At 37.1% G+C, this 15748-nt stretch overlaps 1 protein-coding gene across 7 annotated transcripts in view; it reads right to left on the minus strand.

Annotated features, from left to right (window-relative positions):
- The window catches only part of RAPGEF2 (Rap guanine nucleotide exchange factor 2), a 236510-nt gene that overhangs the window by 23912 nt on the left and 196850 nt on the right, over positions 1-15748 (minus strand). For all 7 annotated transcript variants that reach the window (XM_056118804.1, XM_056118805.1, XM_056118803.1 and 4 more), the window contains 6 exons: positions 12829-13006; positions 6020-6156; positions 5081-5239; positions 2506-2658; positions 2241-2405; positions 125-232 (listed from right to left, as the gene is read on the minus strand). In XM_056118804.1, the coding sequence (XP_055974779.1) occupies positions 125-232; positions 2241-2405; positions 2506-2658; positions 5081-5239; positions 6020-6156; positions 12829-13006 (900 nt within the window). The remainder of the gene's footprint in view (positions 1-124; positions 233-2240; positions 2406-2505; positions 2659-5080; positions 5240-6019; positions 6157-12828; positions 13007-15748) is intronic.

Here is a 15748-nt window from a genome sequence, read left to right on the forward strand (position 1 = left end):
CATCTCATATTGGTCCCCTGAGCACTGCCAGGAGTAATTTCTGAGAGCAGAGCCAGGAGTAACCCCTGTGCCATTGCCAGGTGTGACCCAAAAAGCAAAAAAAAAAAAAATTTGTGAATATTACCTCTCTTTCCAGATTATTTTCAAATTCTTCTAGAAATCGAGTCATTGCAGGATCTCCTTCGAAGTCATTGAAGTGATTATTCACCCACAGTAGTACTACCCGTGTAACCTGGAAAAAAATTAGTTTTAATAACTTTTCTTTTTAGTATTCAAGTTATTTCAAAGAGAGTATCAGAATGGTGAGTAAGAAAATTAACAAAATCCCTCAGCAAGAATTTTATTCATAAGAAAGTCACCTGAATTAAAATGCACTATGCGTACTTTCAAAATGTACTTGAAACAGATCACAAAAATAGATAAGACAAAAATCAGAAGCTAAAAAATAAAAGCAAATGTAGAGATAGGAATGAATAGTGTTAAGCTTAGATATGCAAGAGAATACACTGTAAAAGAAGGCGTTAGCTTGGAGTTGGAATTAAACATTTTTTGCTAACACTAGTTTTGTATAGTTTTCAGGAAAACTGAGCATAATTTTCCTGTTCTGCACAAAGTCCTCCACCTTATACAAAATACTTGTTTTGTGCCAGCAAAAACTGTAGAACTTTATTAGACAATGCTCCATGAAGACAACTTCATTGTTACATTCTAACAGTAGTCTTAATACTTTTATCAATGTCAAGGATACATTTTCAAAACTTTACTCAATGAAAAACGTATACAATTACAACTTTAGAACTACTTCTTTTATTTTACATAGGTTTATTTTTCTAAACTCAATAATAAAGTTATTTTCAAATACTAATCTCTCCAAGTCAGAAAATTAAGCATGTTAATCTAGCAGTAAAGACAAAGGTAGACAATTTCACAAATTGTATTATTTGTTTTTCTTTTGGGTCACACCCAGAGATGCTCAGGCTCCTGGCTCTGCACTCAGAAATTACCTGCACACTCCTGGCTCTGCACTCAAAAATTATCCCTGGCGGTGCTCAGGGGACCATATGGGATGTTGGGAATCGAACCTGGGTGAGCCGCTTGCGAGTCAAATGCCCTACCCAGTGTTCTATCGCTCCAGTCCCAATTACACAAATTTTAACATACAATTAGTATTTATAATAGACTTTAAAAAATCATTATTAAGGCTGCCTATATTTAAATTTTACGAAATTCAGTTCATCTTTCTGGAAGTTATTATTGAATACCCGACCTTTACAAAAATAAAACATTTGCAACTGAAAAGCTAACTTAAAACTCTACTAGCCATAATACAAACTAGAGAGGAAAAAAATCCGTACATCACAAATTAAGTACTACCAACTCACAGAAACAAAAATAACTTTCAGTATGTATTAAGTGATTTTTATGAGCTAGGCACTACGAAAGAACTTGACTTCTAATGCTTAAAATACCCTAGAGAGTTTGAAAAGGAAATGAGGAGGAACACACCAAGTCCAAAAGATCAGATGGCACATTAGGTACTCAAGCCAAGTTTTTAGCCTAAGGAGTTTAGCTGAGATCTGGGCTTGAGATGCTTAGAAGAAAAGCATGAGAGTCCAAGTCACAAAACTACTATATGGTAGGACCAGCACAAGAGCTTGAAGCTTTTCTCTCCATCTCTGTACAGATTCTCCTACCCTTTCTCCCAAGTCTATCTTATGTACATCAATGACTCACATTGAAAAGAATTAGACTATCATTATCTCTCTCAAACCTCATAATAACGTGTTATTTATCATCCAATCTGGCCCTCCCAGGAGTTGCTAAAAAAGGGGGAGGGTGAGGAAAGCTGTTTAGAATTAGATTACTGGTGATTATAAGCCAGCAATTATATAATGAAACGTTGCTCTGGTACCTATTTAAAAATTCAAACTTTTTACCTGGCATACAATGACCATCTATGAAACTGCAGAATGACGATACTTAGATACTTGGGTGTTGTGTATAGAGTTTATATATTTTTAGCTAACTAATTTGCTTTACATAAGGAGAAAACGGTATTTCAAGGGCTGAATTTAGGCATCAATAACAGTAATACTTGCATCGCTTCTTGCTTAAAAAGTGCCATCCCTTTTTAAATTCTATTAAATAAAAGTGACAACTATTTCTGTTTATAAAGAACTTTTAAAATTTACAGGCTAATAATTCATACTTAAAAGCCAAACTACAGTAGAATTTCTAACCTTATCCCTGAGGCTCGGGTCATTAAACCACTCCAATAACTTTTTGCCCACTTCCATTGGGCTGGAAAGAAAAGTTCGGTAGGTCAAAAGGAAGTCTTCTATGAAGGTTGGATCCACCACTGAATGCTCCTCCACCAAATGCATTGTTAATCTCTCTGAGGTGCCCTGAAACAAACGCAGAAGGTGTGATCACTATTCTCCAGAATAACACCTCTCTGACACTTTGACGTCCATAGGAAGAAAGTATATTGGTCATTTGTCCTACCTTAATGACAATATGTCCCTTTCTTGTTCCAGTTCTATCAAGTTCTCGATGTTCTTTCACCATAACAATTTCTCCTTCTTCTTCAACCTTTTGCATGTTCTTTTCTACTTGATTGAGAATACGGCAATAATCTTGCTGGGCTATGCAGACAAACTAGGAAAAAAAAAACTAATGATTTTGTCACATGCTAATGATAAAGTGCTTTCAAAAGAACAGGTAGTTCTAATAATTCAGTCTTAAATTATTTAACACTGACATTTTTATACCTCACTGAACTTTTTCATTCTTGTCCTATCTGGAAAAGTTTCATCTCAAAGCTCTATGTAGTTTATATTAAAAATTTTAAGTTTCAAATTGGAAGATAAAATTACAAGCTATTTTCCATGCCTCTTCTTCTGACAATTAAAATATGTTGGGGAGTTGACTCCCAAGTAGGAAAGAGATAAACACAACATTCCCTTAATATTTTAAAAATGTGAGCGTGACATTTTAAAAAATGTTATGTTAACAGAAGATACCAAAATTCAAAATTGTCCATGGAGCAAACATAAACTTTCTAATTACATTAATAAGAAATCACTTTAAAAAGTTTTCCCAAAAAGTCTACAAAATAAGCTATTTTGTAAGTATTAAGCTTAAGTAGTTCCTTAATAACTGATATCAAGGGATAGCCTTATTTTTAAAAACTTAACAATAACAAGTAGACTGACCAATTATTCCTCCATGACTCCAATTATGAAACATTTTTAGGGCTTAAGGTTGATCACTTAATTACCCTTACTATTAGTCACTTAGTAGAGAAATTGATAAGAACAGTGAGATAAGAGTAGTCTCAAATAAAAATCACTGTCCTCTCTGAATTTTAAATAATTTATTCTTTTTGAGAAGTCCATTTGGAATGAAGAAAGCATGCACGTTTCCTTTCTCCTCTAATGTGAAAAAGACAGGAAACGTGAATGATTAAATTAGTATATAGAAGAGAAAATATAATACAGTGTTTCAAAATTTTTCATTTAGAATTCTGGCTTAATGGCTCTAACACTACATTTAAAAAATTAAGATATAAAACCAAAGGCTATAATAATTATAGCCAGGTTGACATCATCACTGTTATCATATATTGGTAGCCTTACAGAAATTTTCTTGATGTCAAGGACGGCACTGCTATTATCCTCACCGTACAATGAGAAAATGGCTATACCAACAATATGATAATTTGCCTAATGTTTCATAATTACATGTCTGTCAATTAAAAAAATCACACGTGTGTAACAAAATCTTGGAGAGAAATATGACAGAACGTTAATAATCATCTCTCAGGAGTGAAAACTTTAAGTAACTTTAATTTTATTAAATGTATTTTTCATAGTTAAAGCATTTTTTTTTAAGTAATAGCAACAGCAGTTCACACAAGAAACGAGGTCTAGGTGATGCTGAATGCCTCTCCCTGATCTGACTTGAATGAACTGATTTTACTGTTATGAACTTATGAACAGAAAGTTCTAATTCAGGGCCGGGAAATAGCAGAGCAATTCATCCACACACTGAGCACACACCTGTCTGGGACCAATCCCTGCTACCAAGGCCTCCTGAGACTTAGCGGCCCCCCAACACCTCCAAATGGCACTGTTGGTTACTGGAACCACACCCACAGGGCCTCCCTCAGAATCAGTGCCAGGGGCTGGGGTCCCCTGGCAAACAGGAAGAGGACCCCAACCCTTGCCCACGACTTGGGAATGCCATTTTCCCGGCACAGTAATTTCAGGTGTTCTTTCTTATAATCGGTTCTAGAAAATATAATTATAGTATTTTCTTATTACCTAAAAAAGAAATAGATCCCTGAGTTAAATGAAGTGTACCAACAATAATGTTGTTTATTATGAGGCCAGGCCCAGCAGTGCTCACCACTTACTCCTGGTTCTGTGCTCAGGGATCATTCCTGGTGGTGCTTGGGGTCTCCCCTATGTGCCAGGGATCGAACCCAGGGCTGGCCACTGGGATGCATGTCAGAGATGCTAATATCCCTGTACTCCCACAGCTCCTCACTGACTTTTAGGGCTGAACCTTGGGATGATCAGGGACATGTATCAGGGATCAAACTGGGGTTGGCTACATGCAAGACATGTGTCTTAACTCTGCTACTATCTCTTCAGCCTTTACTTATAAATTTAAAGAATGATCTATGTATACAGACAAAAAAACCTTACCAGAGCTCCATATTTAAGCATTCTTTTTTTTTAGGAATGATAATTTAATAGTTTTTTTGAATAAGTAACTTTTCTTTTTATTTTTTTTTAATTTTTTTTAGTGAATCACCGTGAGGTACAGTTACAGACTTACAAACTTTCGTGCTTGCCTTTCAGTCATATAATGATCGAGTACCCATCCCTCCACCAGTGCCCATTTTCTACCACCAATGGTCCCAGCATGCCTCCCACCCTCCCACCCCCGTGCCCCCCACCCCACCCCACCTCTGTGCCAGGGCATTCCCTTTTGCTCTCACTCTCTCCTTTTGGGTATTGTGGTTCACAGTTCTTATTAAGAATATACACACATATTCAATGATAGCTTATACCTGGCAATCATCCACCTTGGTTCTCATTACTCCTTTCATGTACTCTTTGTCCATGGTAGGAGAGACACCAAAACTATTTCCCATACATAATATTTCTGCTTTTCCATCTGGATAAGTCACTTCCACCGAACCATTCAGAATCACTGACCAGGAATCCAGCTAGTTAAAAAAACATAAAGACAGTGAAAAAAACAGCATTATGCTCAGTAAATGCTAGAATGGGCCAAACAAACAACTTAGCAGATCTTCTGTGACTTGCGATTCCATTTTAAAGATGGGATAAAGAAGTGTTCCCTAAGTTTACAGAACAAGGAATGAAGAGCTACTTATTTTCATATTCTGCAAAGGGTACACATCTTCTGACTTCTGATTCTTTTCTAAAGTGACACAAAGAAAAAATATCCCTTCTCCAGTCCTACAAAACACCTGCAAACACTGCCTAATAAGACTGTCATTCTGTTCGAACGAGATGCTTTCTGACATCTAAGTTAGAAAATCTTAAAAGTTTACATATCTGGGGCTGGAGCAACAGCACAGCTGGTAGGGCGTTAGCATTGCACGCGGCCGACCCAGGTTCGATTCCCAGCACCACATATGGTCCCCCAAGCACCGCCAGGAGTGATTCCTGAGTGCATGAACCAGGAATAACTCCTGTGCATCACTGGGTGTGACCCAAAAAACAAAACAAAACAAAAAAATAATAATAAAAAAGTTTACATATCAAATAGCTCTTTATATTGTATGAAGTATTGTCAATGATGAAAAACAAAACAATGGGTTTGGACTACTTTGATATAACCTACGTATCTTAATTCTTACATAGTTCAAACTTTTTGCCTATTATAGTACAAAAGAAAAATTTGAGTTCGGGGTTTTGCTCAGTTGTTCTATGAGAAATTTTCAGACAGAAACATTTTAGTGGGAGGAGTATATACTAACCTCTTCACCATCATTTAACACTATGGTGCCGGCTCTCTCGACCACAGCAAATACCATCACAGCACAGAGTTCCCGTCTCACCGACATTGTCATGTTGGCAAAAGCAGGCAACTGGTGCATGAACTCCAACAGTTGTTCTGAAAAGCAAAAGAATGCTCATTAATAAAACTATAAATTTTGGTGGGGGAAACTTCCCCAGCATGCTGGGGTACATAGGAGTTACACCTAGTGACACTCAACCAAGTACCTGAGGAATCTGGTATGGGGAGAGGCAGGAGGGTTTGCTAGAACTCTGTCCTCCTGCCCTTTGAACTCTCTCTGGCCTCCAAATGGTGACATTGAAATAAAAAATCGTGGTACTCAAAATTTTATTTATAGGGGCCGGAGTGATACTATTGTGGGCAGGGTGTTTGCCTTGCAGGTGGCTGACCTGGGTTCAATCCTCAGCATCCCATATGGTTCCCCGAGCACTGCAGGCAATAATTTCTGCAGAAATTATTTCAGAACCAAAGCGCAGAGCCAAGAGTAACCCCTGAACAACGCCGGGTGTGACCCAAAAAGTAAAAAAAAAGTTTATTTATAAATGTCCTACAGCATTGCCAAGTTAAAAACAAAACAAAACACAATAACCTTAAGAACCTTTAGTACAAGTTGAATTTCTTGCAGAAACAGAAGTTGGCCACTGCGGAAATGTCACAATTTCTCTCTGATTCCCAAACAATAGTGAACATTGTAATTAAAACTCGAATAGCTGAGAAACCGAGTAACTTTTGGTGGGGAATTTAATGTCTATTGAAAATGAGCTGTGATCTTACTTAGACTTAGTAAGGGATGACATAATAAGCTGAAATAAAAACAAGGAAGCCTGAGCATTCTCCAGACTTAGCAGTCCCCTGCGGTCCCTTATAGGAAAACGATGGCCCATAAAGAGCAGAAATAGATGCGCTCAATCTAAGGATATCCCTGGATTTAGAAACCAAGAGATATTTTCTATAGATCAGACAAATCTAAAAAATATAGAACAAATAAGGAATTAAAATAAGGTAGCACTATATGAAAAACACAAATGTAAATTGACATATCACATCCTATCTTGCATGTTGCCATAAAAAAGTTTGATCCTGTTGCCAGTGCAGTTGGAAGAAAACTTTGGCATATAAGTTCTATTAGCAAAATAGAAGACTTTTCAGTCTTTTTATGTCTCGCAGTCTAAAACTTTTAATTTTGTCCTACTGTTTGTGACCTTTACTAGTAAATTCCTTACTCCTTATAAGGCTCAATGAAGTATTTTTTTTTCTCATTTTATAAAATGAGGTTCAAAGGCATATAATTTGATGATGGTATTAATGCAGTATTTTTATGGCAGTGACCATTCTGGACTATTGTCGGCCTCCAGAGTTCATAGTGAACATTAGAGAAAGAGGGGTAAGGAGCACAGGGTGTGTGTCAGACATGGGAATACTTGAATCCAAATAATGGCCCATTACATTAATTTGGGAAAGTTGACTGATTTCCTTGAGGCCTGCTTTTCTCATTTGTAAAAAGATAATACTGAGGCCAGAGAGGTAGGACAGCAGGTAGGGCACTTGCTTTGCATATGGCTGAAGCATCCCCAAGTACACCAGGGGTGGTCCCTGAGTACAGAGCCAGGACAAAGGCCTGAGCACAGCCAGATGTGACCCCAAACCGAACTAAAACAAAACACCAAAATCCCCCAATAATGCCTCCCCACAGCAACAAAAAAATCCTTTTATAGCACAGCTGTGATGATCAAATGCAGTAAAGATTATAAAGTCTTTAGAACACGTTAAATAGCCAATAAGTGAAAACTGCTATACCATATTCATGATATTCAAATTTTGAGTTAAATAAAAACGCTGCCGTTTTCTTGCCCTCAAATAAAGAAACTTTTCCTACACAAATTCATTCCATCTGTTAGGATTTAGTGTCAGATTACATGTAGTGTGGGTATAGCTGGTTCTGAAATCAACATAGAATAGAAAAATATATTCTGTGAAAACACAAGATTTCCAGGTCAGACAGGTTAGACTTCTGCATCCAGTTGGTTCACGTCTGCTCTCATTAGACCCGAGTGGTGATGGTTTTGGTAATTAGGAGGAGAACTCTGATAAGCAGGAGCTAGGGACTCTGTCCAACAGGACAATGTTCTTTGACCTGGCCCAGACATGTGTCAGGAAATCAATTTACTGTGACAACTAGCATTCTTCTTATTTTTTAAATTTATCTTTTAATTTTTTAAAGAATTTGGACATTTATTGAAAAGACGGAAATGATACAAGGTTTTTAGTCCATTTAACACAAGCAGGAAGGATTTGGGGGGATTTCATGGCAGGATTGTACTGAAAATATATTTAAGTAAAATTTTTATTTTCCATATTTTCTTTGGGGGGGGGGTGGGGAGAATGCCAAGTCTCGATCTGCAAGGTATACATTTTATCCGAGTCACTTCTATGGCTCATTCTCAATTTCTTTTGAGGTGATGTGTGACAACTAATATTCTTTAAAAACAAAACAAAACCATATCAAAGCTCATCACTTAGGAAATACATTCAGTTTAGTGATTTAATTTCTGGTATGCGTAGGTGTGTTTGTGTTGTGTTACAAAGTTAATTTATTCCCAGGCATAGCAAAAGGCATCATAAATATCACTGCAAGAGATCACCCATACCTATTACATGTGGGATGTAGGAATCAATGTTTCCAAATGCATCACCTTTTGATTTCAGACATAAAGATATATAAACAAGTCGTGGTCATCTGCCATTAACATAATATATTACAATTTTACCTATCCAACACATTTTACTCTACTTTTTCCCTTAGTAGTGACTGAATCCAACAATCAAAGATATATAAGACCAGAATTTAATTACTAGTAATGTTTTAAATGTAAAAGAACTTAAAAACAGATTTTAAATAATGACCACATATAGAACTGGAGAATATTAAGTGTAAAATATAACCACAATATTTGCTACAGTGATCTGAAGTTCCTAACACGGACATTTTTATTGCTTTTTGGCAGATTCTTATCCCGACAGTGAGTCACAAAAATCAATTTCTAGTATATGAATGTAATAAGCATTTGAAACACATTTAACAGGTGGGGTTGGGGTGACTCTGGCAAATTGGTTGCCGTGCACGCTATGTGAGTTCGATCCCCAGCACTACTCCACATGCCTGAGTGTGACATTGGTGTGACTCTGGTGCTGGGGCCCGTATCCGGGTGCTGCAGCCACGTGTGTGTAGGCACTGTAGCTTCTCTGGTCATCACAATAAACAACCGTGGAAGGAGGGGGAATAAGTACAAACTAATTTTTTAAAATGTAACAAGACAGAAAATACCTGAATAAAAAAAAAGGAAAGCAAAATTACAGTAACATATATAAATAGATGTTTTGCTTAACCAGATGGGATCTCAAGAGTTTTATAAGAATCTCAATGATTCAGTAGTGCTGTCCCTGGTTTGTGGTATCTTCTATTCTGCCACTTAAGACACTAAAGGACTATAGCAAGAAAAAAAATCAAGAATTTTTATACTGCCATTCTTTTAAAAAGTAAATGTGCACTATAAGCTTTGGCAATAAGGGCTCAAATAAATTCTGATACTGCCATAGGGAATTCAGAGAGTCGAAGGGCGTCTGGTTGCCTTGAGTGCAGAGCTTGGTAAGAATACCTCCTCAGACAGTGGGAAGGCAGGCACAGAAGCCAGATGTCATCGTACAGATCTCAGAAGAATCTATCAGGGGACAAGTTTGCGAACTGTAACCTATCTGCGAAGTAAGAAATATTCCTTTCGTGGGAAATGTTAAATATTATAGAAACTTTTCTTTTCTTGTCCAGGTGAAACAAAGTCCGGATCAACTTACAGATAAGAAAAACTAAAGCCAATTAATAAAGCTAGTTTATCTTAGTCTCTCTAACTTTATGTAAGGAATGATTAGTGACATTTAAAAAATATATGTGGGGTTTGTGTGGGAAATTAGGAGGGGGTTAAGAAAGTTATTTGAAAATGATCAAAGGAGTTCTCTACCTTAATGTCTCAAGATCTAAAAGTAAAATTAAATTTATAACCCAATAATTGAGTACCCGTCAAATCTTATGAATTGCAAAGAAGAATAAATCAAATTTTCCCTTCAGAATATTGCAGAGATACACAAAATTCAATGACAACCCAAAGGGAATTTTTCCTCCTTCAATTAAAAAAAATATGATCAGATATTAACACAAGTGTGAGTGTGATGCGTGTGCACACCCACACAAACACACACACACATACACTATCCCCTTCCCTATCTTGTGGGTGTGAAAGAAGCTGGGTGAGAAAAGACACATTTAAAGAAAGCATCAATCACACAGGTATTTATAGTTCAGATGAAAGGTAATCTGTTTTAACTAAATACTGAAGAATGAGTCAGATTGAACCAGAATAAAAAAGAACAAAAAAAACTAAAGAGTTCTCAGATGTGGTCTTACTTTGAGGAGACAGAATATAAAATCTTGCATAAACCAATCACTAGACCTTATCATTAATGATAATGATTTATTGCTCGAAACATAAGTATGTGATGAGAGCCAGTATCAGAATCGTCATCTGCTGCAGAAGAACTGGTATTCAAAGAGAAATACTATGAATATTATTCTCTATAGATTGTATTTAACAAGCACATTTTTAAAAAGTGCTGTGTTCATTTGTAGAAATCAATATAGCTCCCATTTTCCAGCAGCTCTGGGGTAGATGGCTCCCACAGAAAAATCTTAAATTTCCGGGATGGACAGACTTCCTATTTGTATTTTAATAATCACCATTTTCTTCTGTAACTATTATAAAGCAGATTCATAAAAAGGATAAACACACATATAGAAAACAACTTCCACATCAATCTCTTCATAACCAGTATTCAATCTAATTTAAAATCTATCAGAAGAATGTTGGATTAAGATGCAAAGTGAACATACTCCCAATTTCAGTTTCTCTTTAAAACTAGTATAAGGATATTTTATTCTTAAGTCAGGAAGGAAAAAAGAGAAGAGACTGAGAATGAACAGGAAATCAGATGACTATGAGGTATGTGAACCCAGAAAGCAAAACCCTGTATCTCTTGATACAGAGAGAAGCCCTTCAATTTCACAAGACTTGAGAAATACCACCCATCTTTGCATACAGAATGGAAATGGAAAAAAAGGAAGGGGCTAAAATAACGAGCAGTCAGGATGGATATTTGGGAGGCAGTTAATCACCTCACTCCAACAGAAATCCAAGTTAAATATCCCAAAATAGTTAATGCAAAATGAATTTCTGTATCAAGAATCAGATGCATAGTCAGGCTGAGCCCTTTCTAAGAACACTGTCAGTTCTTAAAAACAGTTAATCCATTCTCTTTCCCTCACCACCCCCTAGTTTCCGAATTATTTTTCAGATTGCTTTAGCATAGTGCAAAGGTTTCATTAGTCTTGGTCACCCTCTCAGCTGCAAGGAACCTAGAGTAATGCTCAGAACAAAGAATGTGCTCAATCCTATTAGTTAATGGAATGGAAGGCCATTGTCTGGCGCTATTTACCTACTGTTAACAATTCCCATAAATGCTTTCTATTTTAAATATCTACTAGAATGCTTTAATTTTTTTGTAGAGACAGAGATAGACAGAAGATATAGATAGATTGACAGACCAGTGTTCAATCTAACTTAAAATCTACAAGAATAATGTTGGATTAAGACAGCAAAGTGAACACACTCCCAATTTCAGTTTCTCTGAAGATTTTATTATTAAAGGGACGCTGGGATCGTTGGTGGTGGAGAATGGGCACTGATGGAGAGATGGGTACTCGAGCAGTGTATGACTGAAACACAAGCACGAAAATATGTAAATCTGTAACTGTAACTCATGGTGATTCACTAATAAAGAAAAAAGATTTCATTCTTAAGTCAGGAAGGGAAAAAGAGAAGAGGAGAATGCACAGGAAATCAGATGACTATGAAGTATGTCCCTTACCCTCATAACCCCCTAGTTTTTTTTCTCCCTCAAAATACATGCAATAAGTCTCGCATGTGTACTTATGCCCCTATAATGTTATGTCCAGTTCCATTAGATCCATTTCTTTGAACGTCTCTTCAAAAACCTAAGTAATATTAAGTAGAAAAACAGTTGGAGGAACTGAATGACAAAAGAAGTTGCTCTCACTCTTAGTACTAAGGAAGGAGCCAAACTGGAAAGCACACAGCATTAAGATACAGTGAACTGCTCCTAGAAGAAAGATTGGTAAAGGGAACTCAGAGAAGGGGAAAGCAAATATAAAGCCAATTAGGTTTTTAACATCAGGATGGAAGTAAAGAATGCCTCAACTTCCTGCCATTCTTAGCCTTTAAAGTGGTAGTTAGTTGAGGGTAATTCATCTTCTACTCAAGTCTCATCTTCACATAAAAGCAGCATAGAGCAGAGTCACTGATGCTGTCATTTTTACCAACATCACTGGACATTTAAATGCATAAAACAAATTCTACAAAAATATTGTTTGCAAGACTTCTAAAATCTTTTGAGATAATAAACTAAGAATGGCTTATGCAAAGGGTTTTTTACTAGGAAGTTTAATTATTTGTACATGGTTGAAGGTACTGATTAAGACTAATATTTTGTTCAAATATTTCACTCAGCCAAATGTCAAGCATTTACAAGAGAAATGTGTAAGTTAATGACTTATTAACGTTTTGTTCCTCCTATACAAGAGCATTAGTTATATGTCTATCCCAACATTATGATTCTGAGATTAACTGTCTGATAGAGACTTACCTATGTCATCATCCGTCCTGTCAATTGGGTCCTTTTCCAGGCAATCTCTCACAATGTCTCTGCTCATCAGAGGGTCCGATGCCCTCTCAATGTCTTCTTCATCATCGTCATCCTCAGAATCCACGGCTGTTTCTGGCAGACCACTCAAGTCCATATCACCAGCCTCACTTTCTGTGGCCTTAAAACAAACCAAAATATTTAAGTATTTCAAGTAAATTGTTTTTACTCAAAAGACAAAGACAACAAATATTAGGCTATAACATTAAAAATCTGATTTATCATATTACGTGGTGAACATTTATGCCTTCAGGCACTACCACAACAAAACAACATCAATAAAATGTGATTTTATCACTTATTAAATGATAAGTCAAGAGCCACAATTTTATCTAAATAATTTTGGTTTGCTATCTGTGGTATCCTATGGCATTTGAAACCAGGAGAATACAGAATAATACTTGGGAGCCACAGAGATCACAGTTAAGAATATGTTTAAAAGTTATGCTAAAGTCGTGCATATTCTGACCCTGCATCATATGGGCCCCTGAGCACTGCCAGGTGAAACCCTGGTGGCCCCCAAGCCCTATTAGGGTGGCCCATAGAATCCTTAGCACAACCAACCTACTGGGAGGACCCCTAAGTTGTTTTTTTAAAAGGAAGAATAGAAGCCAAAGTGATATAAGACTTGCACTGCACACACTTGGCCCAAGTTCAATCCCCCAGGTTCAATCAATCAAGGAGTGATTCCTGAGCACAGAGGAAAGACTAAGCCCTGAGTACTGTTGGATGTGCCACCCCCCATAAAAAATGAAGAAAAATTATGTGGCTGCACTCCATTTATCAAAGAGAATGGTCTGAAAGTTAAGAATTTGAGGCTGGAGAGATACTACAAGGGTAAGGCACTTGCACTGCATCCTGCTGACCCTAGTTCAAATCCTCATAATCAAGTATGGTACCCATGGACCACCGGGGTCACTCCTGAGCACAGTCCCTCAGGTACAGGCCCAAACCACAAAACAAATAAAAGAATGTAAGAGTGAGAATTCATTATGAGTAATATCTTCTCTAAAAGAGATGTGGATTTATTAATGCCAAGAAAACTGAGCTATTCTTCTCTTTTAGTTTTTAATGGAAAATGGGTCCCAAATACAACTTGCGAATCGTGCAAACAAGATACTATCAGATGAATTCTCCCAATGACCAATGTTCATAACTATAAACTTAGAACGTACTAGATCACATGCCCACAGGTGGCATGTTCTTCCTACTCCTCAACGAAGTCAACCCCACCACCAAGTTTTCAGTGACTAACTCCGGCACTTGTAAATATTTCCTCAGCCACTAAAGACACCAATTTCAAACTGATCTTTTTTTGTTGGTCTATCTCAGTCTTATTTTTAAGAAAAACTAAACAAAACAAATAAATAGAGCATTCCAAGTGAGGGCAGAATAATATAAAATGGAAAACCCAATGCTCATAAAACCTCTTTGAACAATGGCCTCAATAAACACTACAGTTCAAGTGAAACCATCATTAGCAGAAGTGCGGCAGCTTTGGAGGGAGGGAGGTTTTGCCCTGCAGCCAAGGCAAAAGAATCAACTGTGACAAGCTCAGAAACACATCTCCTCATTTAAATTCCGAACTCACAGAACTGTCTCTAGATTATAGAATGAAACTGAGGTAGAACTTAATGTGATATAGTATGCAAAGCTGTGATCAGAAAAACTAGGCCAGCATTGTTATTATCACCTTATTTCTGAAGTCTAGAAATGTGACAATTTGCTAATGCTTGCTATGATTACATCTTCACCCTTGTTTTGTCTTAACATTGAAGATTATTATCCATCACCTTACATTTTCAAGTATACTCTAAAATAGTCTGCTTACACTGAAGGGCCCCTATGAAGAGTGAAATACAAAAGTCCAACTATGTAAGGGTTTTCTCCAACATTAAACATATGGCATAAAAGATGAAAAATAAGATACTACCCAAAGGGCATCATTACCATCACTTAAACTGTTTCAGATATAACAAAAAGTTTCCAATGTTACTTGGATAATTGTCTCCAAAGTAGAACCCTATGCAATTTATGTAAAGGAACATTGCTTATGTATATTCTGTTCCTTAAATAATCAAGAATTGTTGAGTAAGTAAAGTTGAATAAATTTATAAAAGTAAATGTTGAATATATTTATAAACAGTCGAATAAATCGATTCCATATGAAACAGGGAGTGTCTGGCAGTTGTGCATTACTGATTTTCTATCTGCTGAATGAGCACAGGTATCGGAGTTCATTTCTCAACTCTAACACTCATTTCTGTAACTTTAGCAAAGTTCCTTAATCTTTGTAAACCAATTTTATCATTAATAAATGGGACACCCCATATGACTGTGCTTTGATCCAATAATGGTAAAGAAAGTCAGTTGTATGCTAGATCAAAGTCCCTTCCTCCAGTAAGGGTTGAAAATCCCTCTCAGCTTTGGCCAAAGAGGTGGCAGAGAGAAGGTGGGTAAGATTCGGGGCTCAGCTCATTCCCCCCCTTGCCCCCCGTGTAGGGAGGCAAACTTTAGGCTCTGACCCATCAAGTACCCTGCCTTCCACCAACAGGACTCTGCAAGTGAGAGATCCAGATGCCGGGGGCTTGAGCGGTGCCAAGAGAAGGGCTCAGGACTTGTACAGTTTAATGCTCCTCCTCTCGGCAATGAGCATTGCATGCAATTTATATCAGAATTTGTCCAGAAAACAATATTCTTTTATATAGCCCACCCCTTATCCATTATAAAAATAGTGAACCTTGGGCCGCCGAGGCAGTAGAGCAGGTAAGGAACTGGCCTTGCTACTGGCCAACCGGGTTCAAAGCGCAGCACCCAGAGTGCCACCAGAGTGCCATTCCACCCAGAGTGCCACCAGAGAACC

Source organism: Sorex fumeus, unplaced genomic scaffold (assembly GCF_029834395.1).
Source record: "Sorex fumeus unplaced genomic scaffold, SorFum_2.1 ptg000039l, whole genome shotgun sequence".
Classification (NCBI taxonomy): Eukaryota; Metazoa; Chordata; class Mammalia; order Eulipotyphla; family Soricidae; genus Sorex; species Sorex fumeus.